Source organism: Balaenoptera physalus (assembly GCF_965194825.1).
Source record: "Balaenoptera physalus genome assembly, chromosome: 1".
Lineage (NCBI taxonomy): Eukaryota > Metazoa > Chordata > Mammalia > Artiodactyla > Balaenopteridae > Balaenoptera > Balaenoptera physalus.
The window spans coordinates 19,023,529-19,046,777 of NC_138882.1; the positions used below are offsets into that span (position 1 = coordinate 19,023,529).

At 38.1% G+C, this 23,249-nt stretch overlaps 1 protein-coding gene across 1 annotated transcript in view; it reads right to left on the bottom strand.

Moving 5' to 3' along the window:
* Nucleotides 1–981: 981 nt before the first annotated feature.
* LOC309644402 (uncharacterized protein) overlaps nucleotides 982–23,249 on the bottom strand; it is a 37,267-nt gene continuing 14,999 nt past the window's right edge. The window contains exons 2-5 of the mRNA XM_082428102.1: nucleotides 19,908–19,992; nucleotides 8,309–8,496; nucleotides 2,896–2,954; nucleotides 982–2,621 (exon numbers count right to left, since the gene is read on the bottom strand). Of these exons, the coding sequence (XP_082284228.1) occupies nucleotides 2,530–2,621; nucleotides 2,896–2,954; nucleotides 8,309–8,496; nucleotides 19,908–19,992 (424 nt within the window). The 3' untranslated portion in view covers nucleotides 982–2,529. The remainder of the gene's footprint in view (nucleotides 2,622–2,895; nucleotides 2,955–8,308; nucleotides 8,497–19,907; nucleotides 19,993–23,249) is intronic.

A 23,249-nucleotide genomic window follows, 5' to 3' on the forward strand; every position in this document is an offset into this window, starting at 1 on the left:
AAACAAGACGAAAAGACAACCCTCAGAATGGGAGAAAACATTTGCAAATGAAGCAACTGACAAAGGATTAATCTCCAAAATATACAAGCAGCTCATGCAACTCAATATCAAAAAACCAAACAACCCAATCCAAAAATGGGCAGAAGATCTAAACAGACATTTCTCCAAAGAAAATATACAGATTGCCAAGAAACACATGAAAGGATGCACAACATCATTAATCATTAGAGAAATGCAAATCAAAACTACAATGAGCTATCACCTTACACTGGTCAGAATGGCCATCATCAAAAAACCTACAAACAATAAATGCTGGAGAGGGTGTGGAGAAAAGGGAACCCTCTTGCACTGTTGGTGGGAATGTAAATTGATACAGCCACTATGGAGAACAGCATGGAGGTTCCTTAAAAAACTAAAAATAGAGATGCCATATGACCCAGAAGTCCCACTACTGGGCATATACCCTGAGAAAACCATAATTCAAAAAGAGTCATGTACCACAATGTTCATTGCAGCTCTATTTACAACAGCCAGGACATGGAAGCAACCTAAGTGTCCATCAACAGATGAATGGATAAAGAAGATGTGGCACATATATACAATGGAATATTACTTAGCCATACAAAGAAATGAAATTGAGTTATTTGTAGTGAGGTGGATGGACCTAGAGACTGTCATACAGAGTGAAGTAAGTCAGAGAGAGAAAAACAAATACCGTATGCTAACACATATATATGGAATCTAAAAAAAAAAAAAGGTTCTGAAGAACCTAGGGGCAGGACAGGAATAACGACAGATGTAGAGAATGGACTTGAGGACACAGGGAGGGTGAAGGGTAAGCTGGGCCGAAGTGAGAGAGTGGCATAGACATATATACAGTACCAACTGTAAAATAGATAGCTAGTGGGAAGCAGCTGCATAGCACAGGGAGATCAGCTCGGTGCTTTGTGACCACCTAGAGGAGTGGGATAGGGAGGGTGGGAGGGAGACGCAGGAGGGAGGAGATATGGGGATATATGTATACATATAGCTAATTCACTTTGTTATACAGCAGAAACTAACACACCATTGTAAAACAATTATACTCTGATAAAGATGTTAAAAAAAAAATAAGCAGCAAAGGTAACTTTTGAGCTTATGAAATTTTTGTGTATCATGATTATGACGGCAAACACATATTTCTCAGAACTCATAGAGCTTTATACCACAAAGATTAATTTTTCTGTATGTAAATTTTTTTAAAAAAATCAACAAGGATGTTGTTGTGGGTACCCAAAATGGAATACAAACTTAACAAATGACAGTAAATCTTTCACAAACTAATAGCATAACTACACCAAAGCGGGTAGGGAAGAAAAAGAATTAACCTATATTACTTTGGAATAGAGTATTTTGGTCAGATATGGTAAGACTAAAGAATAAAAGAACTGTGCAAGTCTGTAGTTAGTAAATTTGCTTTTCTCAGGGGAATAAGTTAGCAGTTCTGTGTTTGTCCTAGGGTTGAACAAATAAAAAATATATTAGAAATAATGAGAGCCAAGTTTCCCACTGTCAGAGAAGAAAGTCACAAATAAGCCAAGGGGCAAGGTTAGAATGAACACCATGGCGTTGGATTGGAATGAAAGGTATCACTATCAGCTCATTTTTTTAAAAATATAAATACAAATAGAAACAGAGTAAACATAGATGTATGTGCATGCATGAGTTAGTATGTATGCATATACTTCTAATCTCTGTACACTGAGACTATCTAGAAGTAATGACAAGCTTGTAGCAATGAGCACACCTAGGAACCAGATCTTTGCTTTTAAAATATCATTCTCAAAAAAGGAACCAGGGGCCTTTGGAGAAGTGGTTTATTCTAGGGTTGGGCAGAGAAAATACAAATGAAACTTGGTGCCAGAAAGTAAGGAAATGGTCCCAGAGTATGGAAGCATGAACATAGAAGCCAACCTAAAAGAGCTCCAAATGGCCAAATCTGGACCAATTTTAGCATCAAAAATAACAACAGTATTAGATTTACTTCATAAAATATGATAAATAATACTCTGTCTATATTGATATGAGTAAATAATTGAATAAACAAATAAATGAAGAAGGGGCAGCTCTTCCTTACAGAAGAACTCCAATTAATAAACATAGAAAGAATGAAAATCAACATTAGATCCATTAACTGATGCTAAAATTTGTAGGTGAAAATTGGAAAAGAAGTTGGATATTTGCACTATCTCAAAGTATTTCTTCAAGGTATTTATTTATAAAGGAAAACATGGTGGCTTTACAATGGAGAAACCCATCCAATATCATATTAACCATGTAATCAAGGTTATCATCACCAATAATGAGGTTTATTTATTTCATATGCCCCTTGATATAGTGTACAGAAAAGGACACATCTCTTCTGTGGCATTCTGGTAAAAAATTCATAACCTCCATCTAATCATGAGAAAACGTTAGACAAATACAAATAGAAGAAAATTCTACAAAATTACTGAACATTACTCTTCAGAAGGGTCAAGGTTATGAAAATCACGAAAAGACTGAGGAACTGTCACACATTATGAGAAGAATAAAGAATACATGACAACTTGAATCCATGATGCAGGATTCCAGATTGACTTCTATAAAAACAAACCAACAAACACACAAAAAAGACATTAGTGGAAAAACTGGTGAAATCCTAAATAAAGTCTCTAGCTTACTTCACAGACTGTACCAATATTAATTTCTTAGGTTTGATAATTGTACTATGACTGTGCAAAATGTTAACTTTGGGGGAAGGTGGGTGAGAGGTATAAAAGAACTTACATTCTTGCAAATTTTTGGTGAGTCTAAAATTATTTCAAAGTAAAAACTTAAAAAAATAATTAAAAGAGAGGAATGGGAAATACATACCAGTCACTGGTCTATAGGAAGGATTGAATTCTGATGGGCGGGATTTTGAAGTCTTCCTGCTATGACAACAGAGATAGTCTCAGTTCACACTGCTTCTACTCTCTGAGAGGAACTTTCTTTTTTTTTTTTTTTAATTTTTATTGGAGTATATTGGAGTATAGTTTTTACTATAAATTTTTACAAATTTGTTGGAGTTTATTGGAGTACAGTTTTATTGGGTTAAAAAGTTGTGTTAGTTTCTGCTGTACAGCAAAGTGAATCAGTTATACATATACATATATCCACTCTTTCTAAATTCTTTTCCCATGGGAGGGATAAATTGGGAGATTGAGAGAGGAACTTTCTTGATCATCGTCCTTCCTTCATCTTCCCCAACATTGAACACTAATAAGTTCTTTTCTTGTTGATTGCAGATTTATTGAGGTATAATGGACAAATAAAATTGTAAGATATTTAAAGTGTACATCGTGGTGACCTGATAACACGTATACATTGTGAAAGGATTCTCCCCATTTAGTTAACACGTTCACCAACTCAATATTTATCTTTTGTGTGTGAGAGACAACATTTAAATTCTACTCTTTTAGCAAATTTCAATTACATTACAATACAGTGTTTATGAACTAGTCACCATGTTTTAGATTAGATCCTCAGAACTTATTCATTTTATAGCCTAAGGTTTGTATCCCTTTACCAACCTCTCCCTATTTCTTCCATCCCCCAGCCCCTGGCAACCTCCATTCTACTCTCTGTTTCTATGAGTTTGACTTTTTTTTTTTAGATTATACATATACCATGAAATACTTGTCTTTCTCTGTCTGACTTGTTTCACTTAGTGTAATGCCCTCAAAGTCCATCCAAGTTGTCACAAATGGCAGGATTTCCTTCTTTCTCATGGCTAAATAGTATTGCATTGCATACACATACCACATCTTCTTTATCCATTCATAATTGATGGACAATTATATTGTTTCCATATCTTGGTTACTATGAACAATGCTACAATGAACATTGGTGAGCAGATATCTCTTTGATATCTTGTTTTCATTTGGATATATACCCAGAAGTGGGATTGTTAGATCATAAGGTAGTTCTCAGTTTTTTTAAGGAAGCTCCATATTGTTCTCCATAGGAGCTGTACCAATTTATATTCCCACCAACAGCGACCAAGGGTTTCCTTTTCTCCACATCCTCACCAACACTAGTTATCTCTTAGCTTTTTGATAGTAGCCGTTCTAACAGATGTGAGATGATGTCGAGTACCTTGTCATGTATCTGTTGACCGTCCATAAGCCTTCAATGAAAAAATGTCTACTGAGGTCCTCCACCCATTTTTAATTGGATTGTTTGTGTTTTTTGCTACTGACTTGTATAAGCTCTTTATATGTTTTGGCTATTAACCCCTTATCAGATATGTGATTTACAAATATTTTCTCCCATTCAGTAGGTTGCCTTTTCATTTTGTTGGTGATTTCTTTTGCTGTGCAGAAACTTTTTAGTTTGATGTAGTCCCACTTGTTTATTTCTGCTTCTGTTACCTTTGCTTTTGGTGTCAAATCCAAAAAATAATCGCCAAGACCAATGTCAAGAGCTTACTTCTTACATTTTCTTCCAGGAGTTTTATGGTTTCGGGTCTTATATTTAAGTCTTTAATCCATTTTGAGTTAATTTTTGTGTATGATGTAAGGTAGTTGTTTGGTTTCATTCTTTTTTATGTGTCTGTCCAGTTTTCCCAACACCATCTGTTGAAGAGATTACCATTTCCTCGTTGTATATTCTTGGCTCCCTTATTATAAATTAATTGTTCATATATGTGTGGGTTTATTTCTGGACTCTATTCTTTTCCATTGATCTGTGTCCATTTTTAAAACTCTGGTAAATTCTTATTAGTCCATTATCCTTCAAAGCCACATCTAAAATAAGTGATGGGAACTATGTTCTCTTGGCAAAAGTACAACCTTTATGCCCTACTTCCTGCTGGTGCAGTTTTGATGTCCTGTAAATTGACTAAAGCTTAAACAGTCATTTCTTTGCCAATACAATTCCCTTAAAAAATTGATATTAGACTTTAGATAATTTTGCTTCCCGTTGTTTTCATGTGTTAGCAAACTACCTAAAATTCTTTTTTGGACATATTTCTAATTCCTGCTATATTTCACTATTTCCACTTGTGACACATGCCTATTGCTCACTTGAATGATAACTACTTTGAGGTCTTCTGAACCACAAGCCTGGTTGGAAAAGCTACTTCCTTGGTCTGTTCTTTGTCCATCCTCTGTCCCCTTAAATTTTTTTAAGGTTACATGTAATATTCTCTTCTATTTGAGGTATATAAAGAGTTAGCTTTTCCTAACAGGAGAGACTCCAAATTTCTAGGCACTGTCTATTTTCTTTCTTTTCTGTTTGCAAATTAGTCACTTATTTTCTGAGATTGTATCTTTTTTGAAACACCTTGTTAAAGCAGCAAAGAACTGGAAACATACCCAAAACTTCTGGCTTTTTCTTGCTTCTCTTTAACCTACGGGCTCAGTGAACAAAGGCCATAAACTTTATTATAAGAAAGAGCTTTACCAACTGTCTTGTCACAGCATTATAAAGGTCATAAGCTCTCTGGCGTGTCCAGGCCAACTGCTGCCTGACCACTAAGCCAATGTCATGTATATTGGTTTGGTTGGAAGAACCCCACTTTTAGTGCCAATTTCTGAATTAACTAAGATGTAGCTGGGCAACAATACAGTGTCTTAAAGATCAAAGAGGCTTAACAGCAGTGTCCTTTAAAGAATAAAGACTTCATTTCTCTCTCATATAACAGTCAAAGTCTGAGTTGTTCTCCTCCATCTTTCCATCTTGTTTCTCTACCATTCCTTAGTGCACTGTTCTTACCTACGTGATGGAAGTTGGGGAAAAAAGCATGGGAAGTGCATGTGCAATGTTATAAGGGTACAGCCTGGAAATGGCACGTGCCATTCTCACAATCCACTTGAGGCATTTAGCATGTGGCCACACCTTGGTGCAACAGGTGTTTGCAAATACAATTTTTTCGAAGGGTAGGCATTTGCCCAGCTACACTCTAATTCTGCGGAAGAAGTAGAGAATAGATATTGGTGGACACATTCTCCACCACGCTGTTCTCTGGGATTATCTATCTCTGCATTTTCTTAGTTTCTCTCTCATTTTCTACACTATTTCTTTAGGTTTTTTTGCTGACTTCTTCTGCTCCTTTGCTTAACCCCTAAATAATTGTTAGGGATAAGTGCTCCAGGGGCCAGACTTTGGATCTCTCTTCTTATCTTATTTCCTGATTATCTCACCCATGCTATGGTTTTTAGTAACAAAAAAGGATGCCAGTTCCTAAACTCCTTTCTCTAGGCTTGTCCCCTCCACTCCACTCAAAATGTGGATGATGGCTATCATGTAACCAACTACTTGAGATCTCAATTCAGCACCTCAAACTTATCATGAACAAAACTGAACTCTTCAGCTTACCCCGGCAAAATGACTTCTTCCATAGTATTTTGTTCATCCTGGCAAATGGTAGCAACATCCAGCCAGTTTCCCAAGCCAAAAACACTTAGGAGATATCATTGATGTATAAATCCTTCCCTCATTCCCCCATCCTATTTGTCAGCAAAGTCTTGTTGGCACTACCTTTAAAATGGATCCTGAACCTGTCTATGGTAGGCTGAATAAAGCCTCCCCAAAGATTTCCACATTCTAATCTCCAGAACCTGTGAATATTTTACACGGCATGGACAAGGAACCTTCCAGTTGTGATTAAGTTAAGGATCTTGAGATGGAGAGATTATCTGGTAGACCCAATGTAATCACAAGGGTCCTCAGAAGAGGGAGGCAGGAGGATCAGGGTTAGATCAGACAGAAGGTGACAGTGGAAGTAAAGAAAGAAAAGGCTATGTTAGACAAGCCAAGGTGTGAGGTCAGCCTCTAGACACTGGAATACGAAGGAAATGAATTCTCCCCTAGAGGGTCCAGGAGGAACACAGGCCTGCCGACACCTTGATTTTAGCCCAGGAAAACTGATTTCAGACTTCTCAGCTACAGAACTATAAGGTAATAAACTCATGATGTAGAAGCCATTAAAGTCATGGCAATTTTTTTCAGCAGCAGTAGGAAACTAATACACTAATTCGTGTTTCTCCGTTTCTATGGTTTCTACCATAATTGAAAGCACAGATTCTAAACCTGACTATCTGTATTTGAATTCCAGCTCTGTCACTTAACTGCTATGGCCAAGCCCCTCAAAATTCCTGGGCCTCAGTTATCTCACCTGTGAAATGGAATTGCGGTAGGGTTGTTATGAGGATTCTGTGAGTTGCTATAATTAAAATGCTTGGAACAGTGCTTGGCATATGGTAAACATTTTATAAGTGTTTCCTATTATTGCTTCTGTAGCCTAGCACCCGGATATTTATAACATGAACTACTTGAATATTCTTAGCTCGTCTCCCTGTAATCGTCTCTTGCCCCTGTAATCTCTTATTCACAGAGCAGTAAGATTGATATCTTTGCAACATAAAATCACATAATACCCCTGATTATCATCCTCCAAGGGTTTCCCATTGCAATTAAAATCAAATTCAAAGTTCTGACTATAGCCTGTGAGGCCTGATCTGATCTGGGCCACTCTCTCTGTTGTTCACTCCCTTTTACCACTCTGCCCTTCACTCTGTCCCTTAAACACGCCAAACCCATTTCTGCCTCAGCATCTCCAAGTGGGCTCTTCCTTTGCCCAGAATGTCATTTTCCCAGATCTTCGTGTGACTGTCTTGTTCTTGAAATTCAGTCAAGGTCTCCTTCTCAGAAAGGCTTTCCCTCATCACTCACACTAAAATAGCTACCTCTAACCAATGTTTACTTATTTATTTCATTTTTGCCCCTTGAAAGGAGCATACTGCCACATCCCCAGTGCTCAGAATGCTATCTGGCATACTGTAAGTACTCAATAAATATTTCTTAAATGAGTAAACTGTTGGCTGACATATGTGAAGGCTATTTTTGAGGTAGCATATTGGTGACTCCCACGTACATTATGAATTAGATTAGGATAGTTGTAAATCTTCCCTCTCAGCAGAAAGGTTCTGCCTAAAGAAAAAGTCATTTTTCCAGTGATGATTATGTCTCTTTTCTCACATTTAAAAAATTTTTTTCTTAACAAGTGCCTCTGAGGACATTTTCTACCAAATTACTGCAAAGGGGACCTTACATAACACTGTATGAGAGGTTGAACTATGTTTCACCTCTAAGTCCCATCCCTTTTAACTCTTAATTCAATTACGTTTTTATCTTGTTTTGGTGAAGAGTGAAAATCTGTGTGGTCTAAAGTATCTACTTGAGATGATACTTCCTAGCTGCACAGCACTTCAGAGACTGATTGTTGAAAGAACTTGGAACTTACCTCTCAGAAGATGCAAAGGGAGCTGAGATCCAATAGCAAAAGGAGGGTAGATCTTTCATGGTCTGTAGACTAGCTCCCTTGATGTCCTCACATAGTGTTGGCCCATGGAATGTGGCATTAGTTGGTACACCTCTGTACCCTGTTCTTGCATTTTTGTTTTTTCCCTCTTTCCTTCTCAGCCTGAGGCTCTGTGCAAATAGAAAGAGGACTTTTCTCAATCTCCATCTCTCTAAACTCTTTCCAGCACCATCCCTTAAAATTCAAGACACTTCATGAGCCTAAAGTGTATTTTCATATTGATGGGGCTTTCTGGGTGTTTCATTGTGGATCTTATTGGCTAATTTGGAGCTGGTAACCAATCTTTGGTCATTTTTAAGATGTAATAAATTGTGACATTGGGGTTTAGGGTTAATGGGAGAAAACAGACCCTTGGAGGATGATTCACTCTTTTTCTCCCTAAAGACAACAAAGTGTAATCCTAGGGTGGCCTCGTCCACATTGCAAGTGCATACCTGGCATTTCCACTGACAGCCAGAGAGTGCCTGCTATTACTCAGAAGAAAAGATGGTATATCTGATAATCTGAAAGCACAAAGACTCCAGTTACTTCACCTCTCTTGCCTGAGGGCCTGGAATTAATTGTGTTTCTTTATACCCCGTCTAATTTTATAAAATCATACTTTTCCATGGCAGTTTACTAATGTACCACCTTATCTAAGATAAGACTTTGCCAACAGTAATAACATTTAGAAAATTCTGTCAGACTTGCTGAGAATGGCTCCTGCCCCCCCCCACCAGCCCGTATACACACACACACACACACACACACCCCTACCCAGCTTGCTCAGACTTTAAAGCAGGTACACTCGATCTCTGAGGACACGAAGACATCAGAATGAATGATCTGGTACCTCAGAAGTTCAGAACAAAATCAAGAATAACTGGATCTATTCAGAGACCTCTGGGTATCTGCTTCAGTTTCTTTTCAAAAGGTAGATAGAGTAGAAAGAAATAATTCATCTGCTTTTCAGAAAAACATTTCCATGTATTTACATGATACAAATTTATTGTGTACTTACTGTGTAAAAAAACCACTATGTGGCTTACCTCCCCTCAAATATGACGGGATGGGAGAAAAGCAGGCAAGTAGCAAAATTTAGAATGAGCATGGAAATACCAAGCCTGAAGATTCTAAGTAGGAAAGTTGGTGTTTTGGTGTTTGGGAGATAGAAGGGAGGTGGGGCTTTTGATATTCATGTCAACTGTGTAGTCAGTTTTAGCAACTCCTACTCTATTCTAGGTTTTAAGTAAAGCAGGCTCAGGATACAAAATTCCTCTACATTCCATCACTGGAGTATGGCATAGACATGGAGACTCAGAGGAGGAGAATGGGGCAGAGGTAACCAAAATCAACTGTGCTTCCACTAGTCTATATTCTCTGGGCCATCAAGCAATACATCCCTGATCTTTAAGTATGATATGGTGTATGTGCGTGAGATGTGTGTGCACCATGAGCATGTATGCTTGTGTGAGTGTGGGGTGGAGTCCAAAGCAAAGCAAAATAGTGTATGTTTCCCTTTTGGCTCAGATTCCATTTGTAGATATAATTATTTGTTTAACATAGTCACACCATATTATGTTACATTCTATGATTTATTAGCAAAAGCATGCTCTTTCCCAAGCCATGATCATTTCTTGACATGTTTCATTCCTGGGAAATGACATAGACATTTGTTATATTCTCAGACAATAAAATATTGCCTTGCTCAAATACCTTCATGGGATATTAAACACAATGAATGCTGTTCCCTTTCCTGTGTTTATCATATCATATTAAAAGTGAAGACGTAGCCCTTATGTTTTCTTTCCTGATAGACAAGACATTGGAAAGAATGAGTTTAGTTTACCCTTCATCCAACTGGCTTTACTTAGCTATGTCCAAAGCCTCCAACAGTGCCGTTAGAATAGCATTTCAACCATCCAGCTTCTCAAAGGCTATTTTTAATGGACCTTTCTTTCAAATCATCATGAAGAATAAAATCCAAAACTTCTCCCGTAAACTTTCTCTTGGTCTCAACTCCAGATTCAGTGAGTTTCAGGCAGTGATGGAAATAGCAAAAACTGGGGAGGGATCCAATAGAAGGACTGAAGGATTAATCTCCTTAGAAACTGGTTGTGGACCAGCCTTAGAAATATGTTGTTAATATTTACCAGTCAACATACTGGATCATTCCATGTGCACATAAAGACCATATGAAACATACGGAAATATCAAAAAGTGTTATCTAATCTGAATGATTACCTATTCACAGAGTGGTATATGCATACAACTACACAGATACACACATTTGTTTTGGAAAGTTTTTCCTAATACTATTGACTTTCTGTGTAAAGCGAGCTCATCAGAGAGCACAATAAATTATCCTTTGAGTTTCATCATATGCATAGTATACTAAGTGGGATTTTTCAGGGCTACATGTAAGGTTAAGTTGAATCCCTAGTATGCCTAAGTTTTTCCAGTTCTCACTTATAGAATTAGTATTAAACTAAGGGGAGCGTTGCTAAACATCAAAATTTTTAGCTAAGGAAATTTGTGTACTTTTTAAAAAGTTACACATATAACTTTATATTATATATATATATAATATATACATATATATATTATTTTTCATATTTTTTTCCATTAAGGTTTGTCACAGGATATTGAATATATTCCCTGAGCTATACAGAAGGACCTTGTTGTTTATCCATCCTCTATGTAACAATTTGCATCTGCTAATCCCAAACTCCCAATCCATCCCTCCCCCAGCCTCCTTCCCCTTGGCATGACTGTGGAAATATAGCCTAAACAATCTAAAACAATCTCAAGCTTAAAGTCAAATGGTCCAGGTTCTACGCTTTTTTTGGTTACTACTTTGTTTGAACATAGACCAGTTATTATCTTCTCAACACTGATTTTCCAGTATTCACTGGAGAATAGATTTGCTCTAGCCGCTTTAAAATGTGGTAGGGAGAAGGAAATGAAGTTACGCAATCAGGGCAAGGTTTATGGGAAGATAACGAGTGCAGCTGCATAGGGCCCTGTTCTCAAAAGGGCCAAGCATCTGGTCTAATGCTTCCCTGTCCCTGACTTGAAATCCTTAATAATTTTATCTTTGAAGTTGTGCTTTGTAAGTGAAGTTGGATGGGAGAATGAAGCATGAGCAGAGCGGATACGCCAGGTGTCAGCACACGTATGTACAGACTTGGGTCCTCTGGTACAGTGAGTATGGGGCAAAAGCATCAATTGGGGCAGCAGCAGCCATGGCCATGGCGGAGGGAGAGAACAGGGGCTGTGCACAGTGGCAGCACCAAGACCAGAGGTGAGAGGTCAGCTAGCCCATTCATCCCCAGATCCCGTCTTAACAGCATCTGTACCAAAACTAATTCTCCAGTCTGAGCGCTAGAACAGGAAATACCTATGCTCAAGCAGTCAACTTTGTCAGCAAATTATTACAGAATAAGACTGTGCACACAGACATTGCAATAAACCATACTCAATTATTATTAAAATTCTTTAAAGGATTTAGAATCTCTGGTTTTGCAAACTTCTACAGCATTGCAAAGCAAATCTCCGCAGACTTAGATACAGGAATTAAAGATTGTTGCAGTCAACAAAAAAGAACATTATTCTCACATGAAGCTTCAGATAACTAGCCATTAACAAGGCAGACAATTTTAAAATCATTTTTCCTTTGTAATTGAATATATTATAATATAATGTATAAACAAACGTTCTGAATTGTATATAAATCTTGAAGCCACCTTTGGTTTTTTTTATATGACCTCTGCAAGTTACAGGAAATGTTAGAGAAAACAATAAAATGCCATTGTGTACATTTACATTGAAAATTAAATTCATACTTACATGATGTGTATAAAAAGTGAAATCTTTTCTAAAAAATTGTTCTATAAGAATCATCAGCTCTAGATGATTTATTCCAATGTTGTCAGTCTATAAAATACTATTAACAGCTCCGGTAACAGTTGCATCAACAGATAAATTCTTCTTAAAATTGAATATTCAAGAATTATTTGCAATCTTGCATCTGCCAAGAGAACTGACCCTGCTTTCAATTACATTGATTGAAAATAAAATTTCTAAAAGTATAAATTTCGATGACCTAATAAATTTGTAGAAGATTGAGTCAGAAAAACTTTATGATTAATCAAGATATCACATTAATAAAGTATTGTTATTTATTTAAAATTATGAAGCCAACATATTATCGCAATTTGTAAGTTTATGTTGTTACTCAGGCAACATTATTATCCCTATTATGTTTTACAAGTAACGGAATGTTTTTAAAGAAAAAACTTTTTACTTTAGTGCTTTTAATGACACTTTTTTCCTCCTTTTTTGAACAAGGAGCCCTGCATTTTCATTTTGCACTGGACCATGCAAATTATGTAGCCAGCCTTGGATATAATATAGTTCAGATTTTTGCCACAAATTTGCTGAGTCCTGTTTAACCAAAGTGGGGCTCATTTTTCTTTAAACATTTTAAGCATACTCATTATATGTTATTTATCCAACAAGTCGGCCTCCTGCATATTTGTTTCTTTGTGTGTTATATAAACTTTGATTAGTGTGTTCCTGTTTAGCCTGTGTATATCTCTGACAAGCCTATGCATCAGGGTTGAAATCTGCCCCTCCAGCGGGAATTTACATGTTTCTGTCAGACACCCCAGGATGCTGGTGGGCCATCATATTAATACCTTAGCTTGGGATTTCGCTGATCAGTCAAAACCCATATGATGGCGGATCTGTGTTAAACATTGTCAGGAAATTTGTTTTGCTACCCAGAACCCTAACAGAAAAAGACAAGTTTCTTTATCATTCCCTTTTCATGAGGATTTTTTTCCCAGTCCATATTTTCATAAGGGTGTGGCCTTTCAAACATCCTAATTGCCTCACCTCCCTCACCTCCCCCACCCTCCCCTGACCTTGCCCTGGATTCTCTTCCCACCTGATCTAAAACCAGCATTCAGGTGAAGAAGTGTTCAGCAAACCCAGTGATCCTTCACCTTCCGGTTTCAAACTTCCACTTAAAGTTAGTCCCTGGTAATCACAGCTACTCTGTGCATTGGAGATAATGTTGATGACATTTTCCATGCCTTTTACAAGTGTTTTGTAGAAGATCACCCTGTCTGACACAAGGCCAGAAAAGGAAGTTGGGTCTTTGCTTTCTATTATGTAATATGAAAGTGTTGAGTTAAATTAACACGAAATTACAGTTCACTCCTTCAATCTTCCCCTCAGTGTTTGTCGAACATTTACTGTGTGCTGGACACATGGTTCAAGCTGCTAAGGATATGGAGATGGATAAGACACAGCTCCTGCCCACAGAGGGTTCACAGGTGGGAAGATAGAGACAGAAACACTAAATAAACTGTGGCAATACCATCATAGGCTTATGCACAGGGTAGCATACAGTGTGGGTCAGTGAAGGCTTCCAGCAAGAATTGAATGGTAAGCCCAGTGTGGAAGGATGAGCAGAAGTGAACCTAGTGTTTGGGGACAGGGGGTTGGGGGAGGGGTACTGCTAGACTGGAGAATGTGACTCCTAAAGGGGGGATCATAGTGATGGCTGAAATAAAAATGCACAACCTGAGAGCTGTGAGTTTCGGTTTTATCTGGGGACTTACTGAGGACCGTAGCCCAGGAGACAGCCTTTCAGCTAGCTCAGAGAAACTGTTCCAAAGAGGTGGGAGGGAGGTCAGCATATGTGTGATTTTGAAAAAAACGTGCAATCAAGCACACATCTCGGTAGACAGTTGCTGCTAGTCATGAGAAACAGATATCTTAGTTAATGATTGTAGTGCTTTTCTAAGTATGGGAAGATGCAAGAAATTGGGTTCATAAAAATTTTCTCCTGAAAAACGATCTGAAGGCCTGTTCTGCCAGTTTTCCCAGAGCACAGAGTGTCTCATTCCTGATCTCAATCCTGAACTCCTTTCAGGGCAAGTTGAAGGTCAGGGACTGCAGTGGCTAATGACTCAACCCTTGTAGAGCCAGATGGCGAGCAACATTCTTCAGTTGGCAATCGCAAAAGGACAGAGGTGAAAAAACAATATGGTGGAAACAAGAGTTGACTGATCCAATGAAACAGCCTTGTTCTAATCAGTTTTTATAAAGGATACTTAATAGATCTATGAAAATAGGAACTATAATTGTCCATTCAGTTCTCCTGATTTAAATGCTTCTTAACATAACCTAAGGAGATTTATCTTAACTTAAGATTTTATTTCTTTAACTTTACTACTTTTTTGAAATTTATATAAACTAAAACTATACCCTGGAATAACATGAGCTTTTAACAGCTCAAGCATAAAAGTGTACAGCAAATTGCAAATCACTTGCAGATATAAGAACAATGTAGTTCTGGTGGAAATTAATCAAATCCCTTCTCTAGGGTATTAGTGAGCCCCTTAGCCAAGCTGTCAAGAGAAATATTTTCGCCCCATTTCCTGTTTCTGTTGTCTCCATACTGTCTCCAATCCAAATTGTATGTGGCTACAATTCTCATTGAATCAAGCTGGTCTGATTGCTTCCCTCATAGAGCACTCAGTCCTCAATTCTCTGCAACTGTTCCAGGTTTCCATCTTAAAATACAGGATTTTGGCTTCAACTGCCCTAAGATTTGCAACAGAACATTTACTGCTTTTGCAACTGTTACTCCTGTTCCTCATATTTTATTGCACAATCCCATACAACATGAAACCTGTAAGAAATGAGGTCCCTCTCAAACTCAAATGGATTCTGTCCTATGACTTTAAGTAGGAAACGCTCCTAGTATTCAGATGAGTTACTCTGTGACTTTAGGTGACTAGAAAACATTTTCTGAGCTGAGTACTCTCCCCCATTACTCAAATGTCCTTCCTTTAAATGTTTCCTTCCCCCATTATAGATGTTCCATTGGAGAAGGAATTGCTTATCCTTACTGCTGAATTGGCTTGAAATTCTACTGCTTAGCTCTTATTGGGTCACAAATTCACTTTGAAATGGTTAACCGTGGTATATATAAATGCGAAGCACTGTTATTATATGTAAATTACTACCTACTTTGTATAATTCTTTCTTTTCCCTCTTCAAAAAATACATACTTATATTAAAGTTCAATACACACAATTTTTTCTGCAGATTTCTGTGAATAGCTATATGATACTCAAGTTGTCAGGATTCATTTCAACCCAAATGAAATTTCATCAACTTTTCATTTGCTAACAATGTAAGTGCCAAATTACTTTGTGTTTAAAGATTACATGAACTAATGTGCTATAGAATGCGAAACTTTCCACTTTGAGGGTTTTTCTTAATGTCTTTAAAGGGCAGTGTTATGATGTTTGTAGCTTATTTTAAAATACTTCAGTATAGACATTATGATATTGTAAGTATGTCATTTAATTTAAGCTTCAGTTCTAAGGACAGTCACTTCCTTCGACTGAAAATCTGTACTCTGGAAAAACCAATTAGTATCATATCAGAAAGGCCACATGTGTCTATTAAAAGCACTTCTTTTATTCATATCTTGATCAGCCCCTGAGACTTTGTTAATTAACACAATACATATCAGATTCTTGGAGTCAGTATTTAGATTAATGAATGTTACAATTGGGTGCTTATTAGTGAAATTTCAATATATTTGAGATACATAGATTGGGTGAAATATTTTATTAAATTAAAGTTATTTAAGCTGTGTGCATTAGAAATTGGATAAAATATTTTAATTCACTTGCTCTCTGGTGAATCTAGCAAGCCGACAGGCATAGTGATAGAGATACATTTCTTTTAAATAGTTAAAATCATGACTCTATGATATAAAATGGACATGTATCAAAGATTTTATTTGACTCGTTAATTAGTGAGAAAATCAGAAAAGAAGTTGCAATTTGTTCAAAGGAAACCTCAAAGACCAGACAAATATGTAAGTCAATTGGTTATACTGAAGTACATTTTCTTTATGGGTACAAAACTGGCTTCTTCTACTCTAGAAAAGGTAAGTCAACTGAACCTGCACTAGAGAGAATGTATTTGCGTGTATATAGACAAGAATTATTTGTATTACTATTCACTTTTCTACAGGTTGACTTAGATCTACAGAATTGTAAAATAGATCAAAGACAATGAAAGGCAAAAAACCCCTTAGAATCAAATAACCAAAAAAGAGTATGCTCTAAACAACTTAGTTCTCTACTAAAACACCCAGTAATCTTTTGGACTCTCTAAAAGTCTTCCACAATTTTCCTTTCAATAGGCCTATCTCCAACCACTGGTTTACAAGGATTTCTGGTTGCTACAAAACACGTATCGGAAGGCTGCTTCCAAAATACTGTCTAGTTTGCCTTGAGCTAAACTTTCTTGCAAGACATTGGTCAGAGTAACTAAAAGAAGAGAGAACTTGACCACATTGAACTCACAGAACAGATTGTATTGTGCTTGCTTGCTCATAAAAGTTTGTTTTAAAATGTCTGTATCTGTGATGAAATTTGTCAGAAGCTTGCTTTCATTATAACCTTGTAGCAGGAATTTGGGGGGAAGAGTAGCCTTTATCAACCTCAAACATTTTGGGTTATTGCCTTCACCTACCAAAAACAACCCAAGAGTAGTACGTATCCAAATTAACTTAGGTAACTTCACAACAGGCAGAAATAGGTATCAGGGTTAGCCTTTTTTTTTTTTTTTTCCCTTTGAGAGAGGGTTACTAATTCTGCTTACCAAGACTCAGAATTATCCTCTGTAAAAGATTTGGACTGACCTATGATGGATTTTAGCATCGGTGAGGGCCCAATCTGGCTATTTACCCTTTGTTCCTAGTTGTAATGTGGCATGGACATGACCCGCTCAACTTAACGTAAGAGGAACCAGAAAACACAATTTTCATTCTTTATCCATTCACACCATACCTCCCACCTGCAGCCCCTCGTCTCAATATCCTTGTCCCAGCCTCCCTTTAGCCACTGTCCTGGGGAGGTGGCCGTGGGAAGAGTTGGAAGGCAGGTGTGGCCCCCTCAGGCTCTGTATCGCTGAGCCAATATTCTGTGCTCTTTTTCAGTAAGACTATATCACTGAACTATAAGATTCTTTGGCAGTAACTACATCAAAATGTAAACACACATGACTGTGAGTAAGCTATGTTTGGCTCCTCCAGCTTGGTTCCAGAAGAATTAGAATTTCCATACACCTCCAAATGAACTCTTTAAGGCGGGCCTCAGTGAGAAGGAGGTAAAACAAAGACTTACAACATATGGTTTATCTTTTCAGTAATTACATTTTCAAATGTAATCCTATACACTTTTTCCCCTTAAATAAAGTCTTGTTTAAAACCAAATGTTTCTCTGTTAACACAGAGTAGGCAAATGAGAGTCCACACGCGGATATTGAGATATTCAGTGGTTTCATGGTTTTGAAAAGTTTGAGTTAACATGCTGTACTTGTGGCCTCCTGCAGAATAAGGCTGTGCAAAGGGAAAAGCGGTTAAGCACTAGGCTTGTGTCTTCCACATGGACAAGCTTTTTCAGGCCACACTCAACTGCAGAATCAGCATTTTTTTTTTTTTTTCCAGGGAGGACAGAGCAAACATGCACTAGAATATTTCCCTCGTGTCTACATCAGAATGGCATATTTCTGAATTCCAAGTTGCAAGAAGGAAAACTACCTTCAGATTTTCCTCCTCAGTAAAGGTAGCTTCCACTGAGCTCCTTCTATCTCTAAGGTCACTCCAAAGGGAAAAACATGAATTTTTAGAGGCTTTAAGCCAGCTAATAGGACAAACCATACATATGAATGATCATATTCCAAACATGTTTTCTGCTATTCTGGTGACACTATGAAGTTACCACACCTTTCCTAATACCTAAGTTTTCTGTTCATCCATCAGGCAACATGTTACTTCTTCAGGGAAAAAAAAAAAAAAAAATCCTCTCCGCTAAATTAACTTTGTAAGAGCAATAGGGCAGGTGTCCTACAGTGAACCAGCGAGATGGGCTGCGGCAGGCTGAGCAGTAGAAAGGCAGATGACATTTACAAGTCAAGAGAATGTGGTGGGCACTGTGGTTTTGTTTTCTCAGTCTCCATTCAACCCTCTTTGTTCTGCAGAGGTTAGTGAACTGAAATCTACACTTTCCAGACTCCTTAGCAACGGAGGTTGGGGATAAAAATTAGGTTCTCTTGTATCTAAATACATTTAGATGCCTGCATTTGTCTGAGATTTAGAGATAAGTAAAGGAGGCTATTTTCGTGCCAATGTCCTGCTGGCAAACCAGGTCATAGAGATGTAACTCTTAAAAGGCCTTTTTGTTGGCATATGCAGGAGTCCAATGTTGGATATCAAGTCTCCTGGGTATCAAGAGGCAGTTATTGTGGCAGCAGAAGGGACCACAGTGGTGTAGCCGCAGCCAGCTTCCTGATGCCTTGGCCATAACCATGAATAGTCCTGTGCTGGGCCCTTGACCCCCAGTCCTTCAGTCCTTCCACTAATTTTAAATCGCTTTCTGTCTAAAATAGCCAGAGTGGTTTTGCTTCCTGTGCTCTGCTCTGACTAGTATGGAGAAGACCTGTGGTCATTAGGAAATGATCAACCACAGACAGTTAGGAGCTGGAGTCTCTATATTATAAGTTTTAGAATTAGAAGGGAGTTTACATAGCCTCCATCCAGTCCAACTCTCCTCATTTTCAAGGTGAGAAACTAAGACTTTAGAGAGGTTGTATGACGTGATTAAAAGATTTGGGGCAATGTAGTACAAAAGACAAAACAGAGGGCAGGAGTAAAGCATATCTGAGTTTGAATCCTAGAGCTGCCACCAATAAGCCATGGGACCTTAACTTCTCTGAGCCTCAGTTTCCTTGTCTGTAGAATGGGGGTAATCAGGAACATGGTGGGCACTCAATAACCTTAGATTCTTCCCCTTCTTTTGTTCCTTTATTGATTGTCATGTGATGTGGCAGTACCTGCTTAGAATACAGGTTTCCTCATCACTAGAAATACTAAGATGAAAAGCAAGCTCTAACAATGGTCTCATGTCCTAGTACACTTTTAGTCTGTGGACAAAGGCAGAGCAGTGAAAACAGGCAGAACAGGTAACAACACTGAGATGAGGAGAGCTACCCATCAGGAAGGAACGGTGGGAGATGAGGAAGAAAACAAGTTGGGATCTGGAAATGCTGTCTGTTGGAGTAAAAAAATAAAATAAAATAAACGAAATAAAGAGCTCTACTAGAAAAGGCCTGTGTTAGTCAACTCAGGCTGCCATGTCAAATACCACAGACTGAGTGGCTGAAACAACAGAAGTCTATGTTCTCATGGTTCTGGTGGCTGGAAGTCGCAGATCAAGGTGCCAGCCAATTTGGTTCCTGGTGAGAGTTCTCTTTCTGTCTTATAGGAAGGAATGGCCTTCTCGCTATTTCCTCGCAGGGCCTTTCTTTCGTGCATGTGCCTGCAGAGACAGAGACAGAGACAGAGAGCTCTGGTGTCTCATCTTCTTCTTATACGAACACCAGTTCTATTGGCTTAGGGTCCCCCCTTAGAACCTCAGTTAACTCAATTTCACAAAGTTCCTACCTCCAAATGAAGCCGCACTGGGGGCTGGGCCTTCAACACATGAATTTGAGGGACACAGTTCAGTCTGTAACAAGATCCAGGTGACCTGATAACAGAAACCAAAGCAGGTGATAATTCATGAGGGAGATGGCTGCTCGTGATCCGAACTGAGGAAACTGAGCTGGACCCAGCAGCTGGGGTTGGGGACTACGGCCTGCTATGCCATACTAGGGAATAGATCTGAATTCTCCAGGCAGGTAGTGAAGAGCAAACACACTTCCCAGAGTTAGAATAGTACAAAAGCAGAAAGCAAGTCAGACCAGATGTAAGCCTCCTTTTAAGTTCTATCCAATCATGCTAAGACAACAGGATCCACCAGTAAGCTCATACTGTACCTAACAGAGTCTTAGCAGCAACCTCTTTACCCGTTCGGTTCTAAAGATGGTACTTGGAGCTACTGAAGTGATAGCATAAGCTTTAGTCTCCTCTGGTTGTTTTGTGTTGACCTACACTCATAGATATGTAGCTCACATGGCCCTTAAACCACAGATCATATGGTTTGAGATTCTCATTCTATGCCCTGTGGAAGTCCCAGTGCATCTAGAGATTTTTGCAGATTCCCAGGGATATATGTTCACCTAGTCATCTCTTTTTCTAGGCATGTTTTGGAGCTTCCCTTTCATATAACATTGAAACAGATATAAACATTAAGTTTCTCCATTTCCACACAAACTTCCATGAGCATAAGTAGGCTCTACTGAAATTTGAGGGTCATAGCAAAGAGCTTAGGAGACAGTCACATTGCCTTCTGCCATCTCTTCAACTCGCCTTGCCCTCCTTCTCTGAGCCACTACACCCCACCTGTTATGTAGAATGGTTCAGCTCTCCTTAGCAACTTCTCCCAAACGTGTTATGTCCAAACCCACACACATGTTAACTTTGGATGCCAACACAAACATATCCAAGATAGATTAAGGAGTTTACTTAAAAACATAAAATCTAATAAAAAGTAAAACTGTAAAATAAACAAACCAACATTTATAAACAAAACAGGGTCAGACAGAGAAAGACAAATATCATGTGATATCGCTTACATGTGGAATTTAAAGAAATGGTACAAATGAACCTTTCTACAAAACAGAAGTTGAGTCACAGATTTAGAAAACAAACTTGTGGTTACCAGGGGGGAAAGGATGCAGGGGAGGGATAAATTGGGAGATTGGGATTGACATATACACACTACTATATATAGAATACATAATTAATAAGAACCTACTGAATAGCACAGGGAACTCAATTCAGTACTTTGTAATGACCTATATGGGAATAGAATCTTAAAAAAAAAGTGGATATATGGAGCATATAACTGACTCACTTTGCTGTACAGCAGAAACTAACCCGACATTGTAAATCAACTATACTCCAATAAATTTTTTTTTTTTTTAAAAAACAGGCTAGTTCTCTTAGGGAAAATGAAATACTTCTCAACCTGGGTTGGTTCAGCCTAATGGTGCAAAAAGAAGTGGAGGTGGAATTAATTCAACTATCTTAGCAATCAAGAGGAAAAGAAATCAATTATGCTAAATGAGAACCATTTTCATCAGTGCAGTAAAGTCGTCATTAAATAATGTCACTGAAAATAGCTCTGATGTGTTTCTCCTTCAACCTTTCCCTATCTCTTTTCTTTTTACTTATTCATTTATTCCACACATATTTCTTGTGCATCTACTGTGCATCACGGACTGTTTTAAACACTGTAGGTATAGCAGTGAGTAAAAGAGGGGCCCGGCCCTCATGGAGTAACATCTGGTAGAGGAGAGAGATAATAAGCATGAAACAAATGCATAAAATAAGGTCACATAATGGTCAGTACTAGAAAGAAAATAAAGCAGGGTAACAGAACAGAGAGTAACTGGGAGAAGTTGGGTCAAGTTGATAAGATAGACAGGGAAGGCTCTCCAAAGAAGACCTTATTGAACAATGACCTTCTTCGTTAGCAAGAAAAAGACATGGAGAAGAGAATTCCAAAGGTGGGAAGAGCAGAGGGTGTGAGGAACAGCAAAGAAGCCAGTGGAAGGTGAGGAGAAGGGAAGAAGGGAGGTGATGGTAGGTGACATCAGAGACAAGCGGGGCCCAGATCACCCACACTCTTGTGAGTCATGATAAGGAATGTGGATTTCATTACCATTAACACTATTATATTCCAACCATTTGTTAAATACTTTTTGACAGAACTAGAAGTAAGTAGACCTACTTCTTTCTTTTCTTTTTTTTTCTTAATTAGCTGGAATACAGAGCTTATAATGTATAACATTATAATTAAGTAGAAACTTAAAAATATTAAAAGCCTTAAAGCCCATACACACACTCACACACACATTGAAGGGGTTTAGCATCTGTCTCATGGGTTCCATCAGGAACCTGCCTTGCCCATTGTCATCTGCTCCTGCAAAAATCTACTAATATAAACAAGAAAATAAGTCCTTGCAATATTATATCCCTGGCTCCTAATTTCAGACCACAGATGAAGTTAAGCACTTCGAAGACTTTGAGTTTCTTCGTCATTTAAAATCAATAGAAGAACCATTCCAGATTTTTCTTTTTTGCTAGGTTCTTGGGATGGCTCTGAAGAGAGTACACATGATTTTTGGAAACTGTAATCCTTTCCAGCCCCTAGAGACGGGGAGGAAGAGTCAACTGGGTGCCAGAAAAGTGAGCTGAAACAAATTATGTAGTGGGCCTAATAGAAAACCCACCATGTGATGAAATATTCTCTCTCTCTTTTTTAATTTATGAAAAGTACTCCCTTGCATGTTCCACACCCATCTCACTTGGGACTTCCCAGTCAATTTAACTGCATCACTGAAGAATTAATTTTTTTCTCCAGAGCCAAGGCTATTAAGACAACAAGACAAAGATGAGCATCACTATTCCATTGGTTCAGATGGATTCCCCTTAAGGATTCCCTTCCTCCTTATCCCAATGTGATTCTAAATAATACCCATCCACCCCAATTTTGAAATACAGTTGATCTTATCCACTTACCTAGAAGTAGAGGTACGGAGCAATAGCTAAAGTGAAGCCACCAGCTCGCAGACGAAATCTTTTCAGGAACCTCCCCCAAGTTCTACTAAACAGAATAGTGTCTAATCCCACGGTCAGGATATGGTTTCAAGAAATGTGGGAAAACCAACCTACTGTGGGATCGTAGCCAAATGCCTTCCTCTCTCTGGATCTCGGTTTGTCCACATATAAGAGAATAATTAAATAAGAGGAGGAAAAAAGCAATACGAACTAAAATGCTCATTGAAACATGAAATATAAAGGTGAAAAATTAGAAACGATTTAACTTCCCAAATGCTA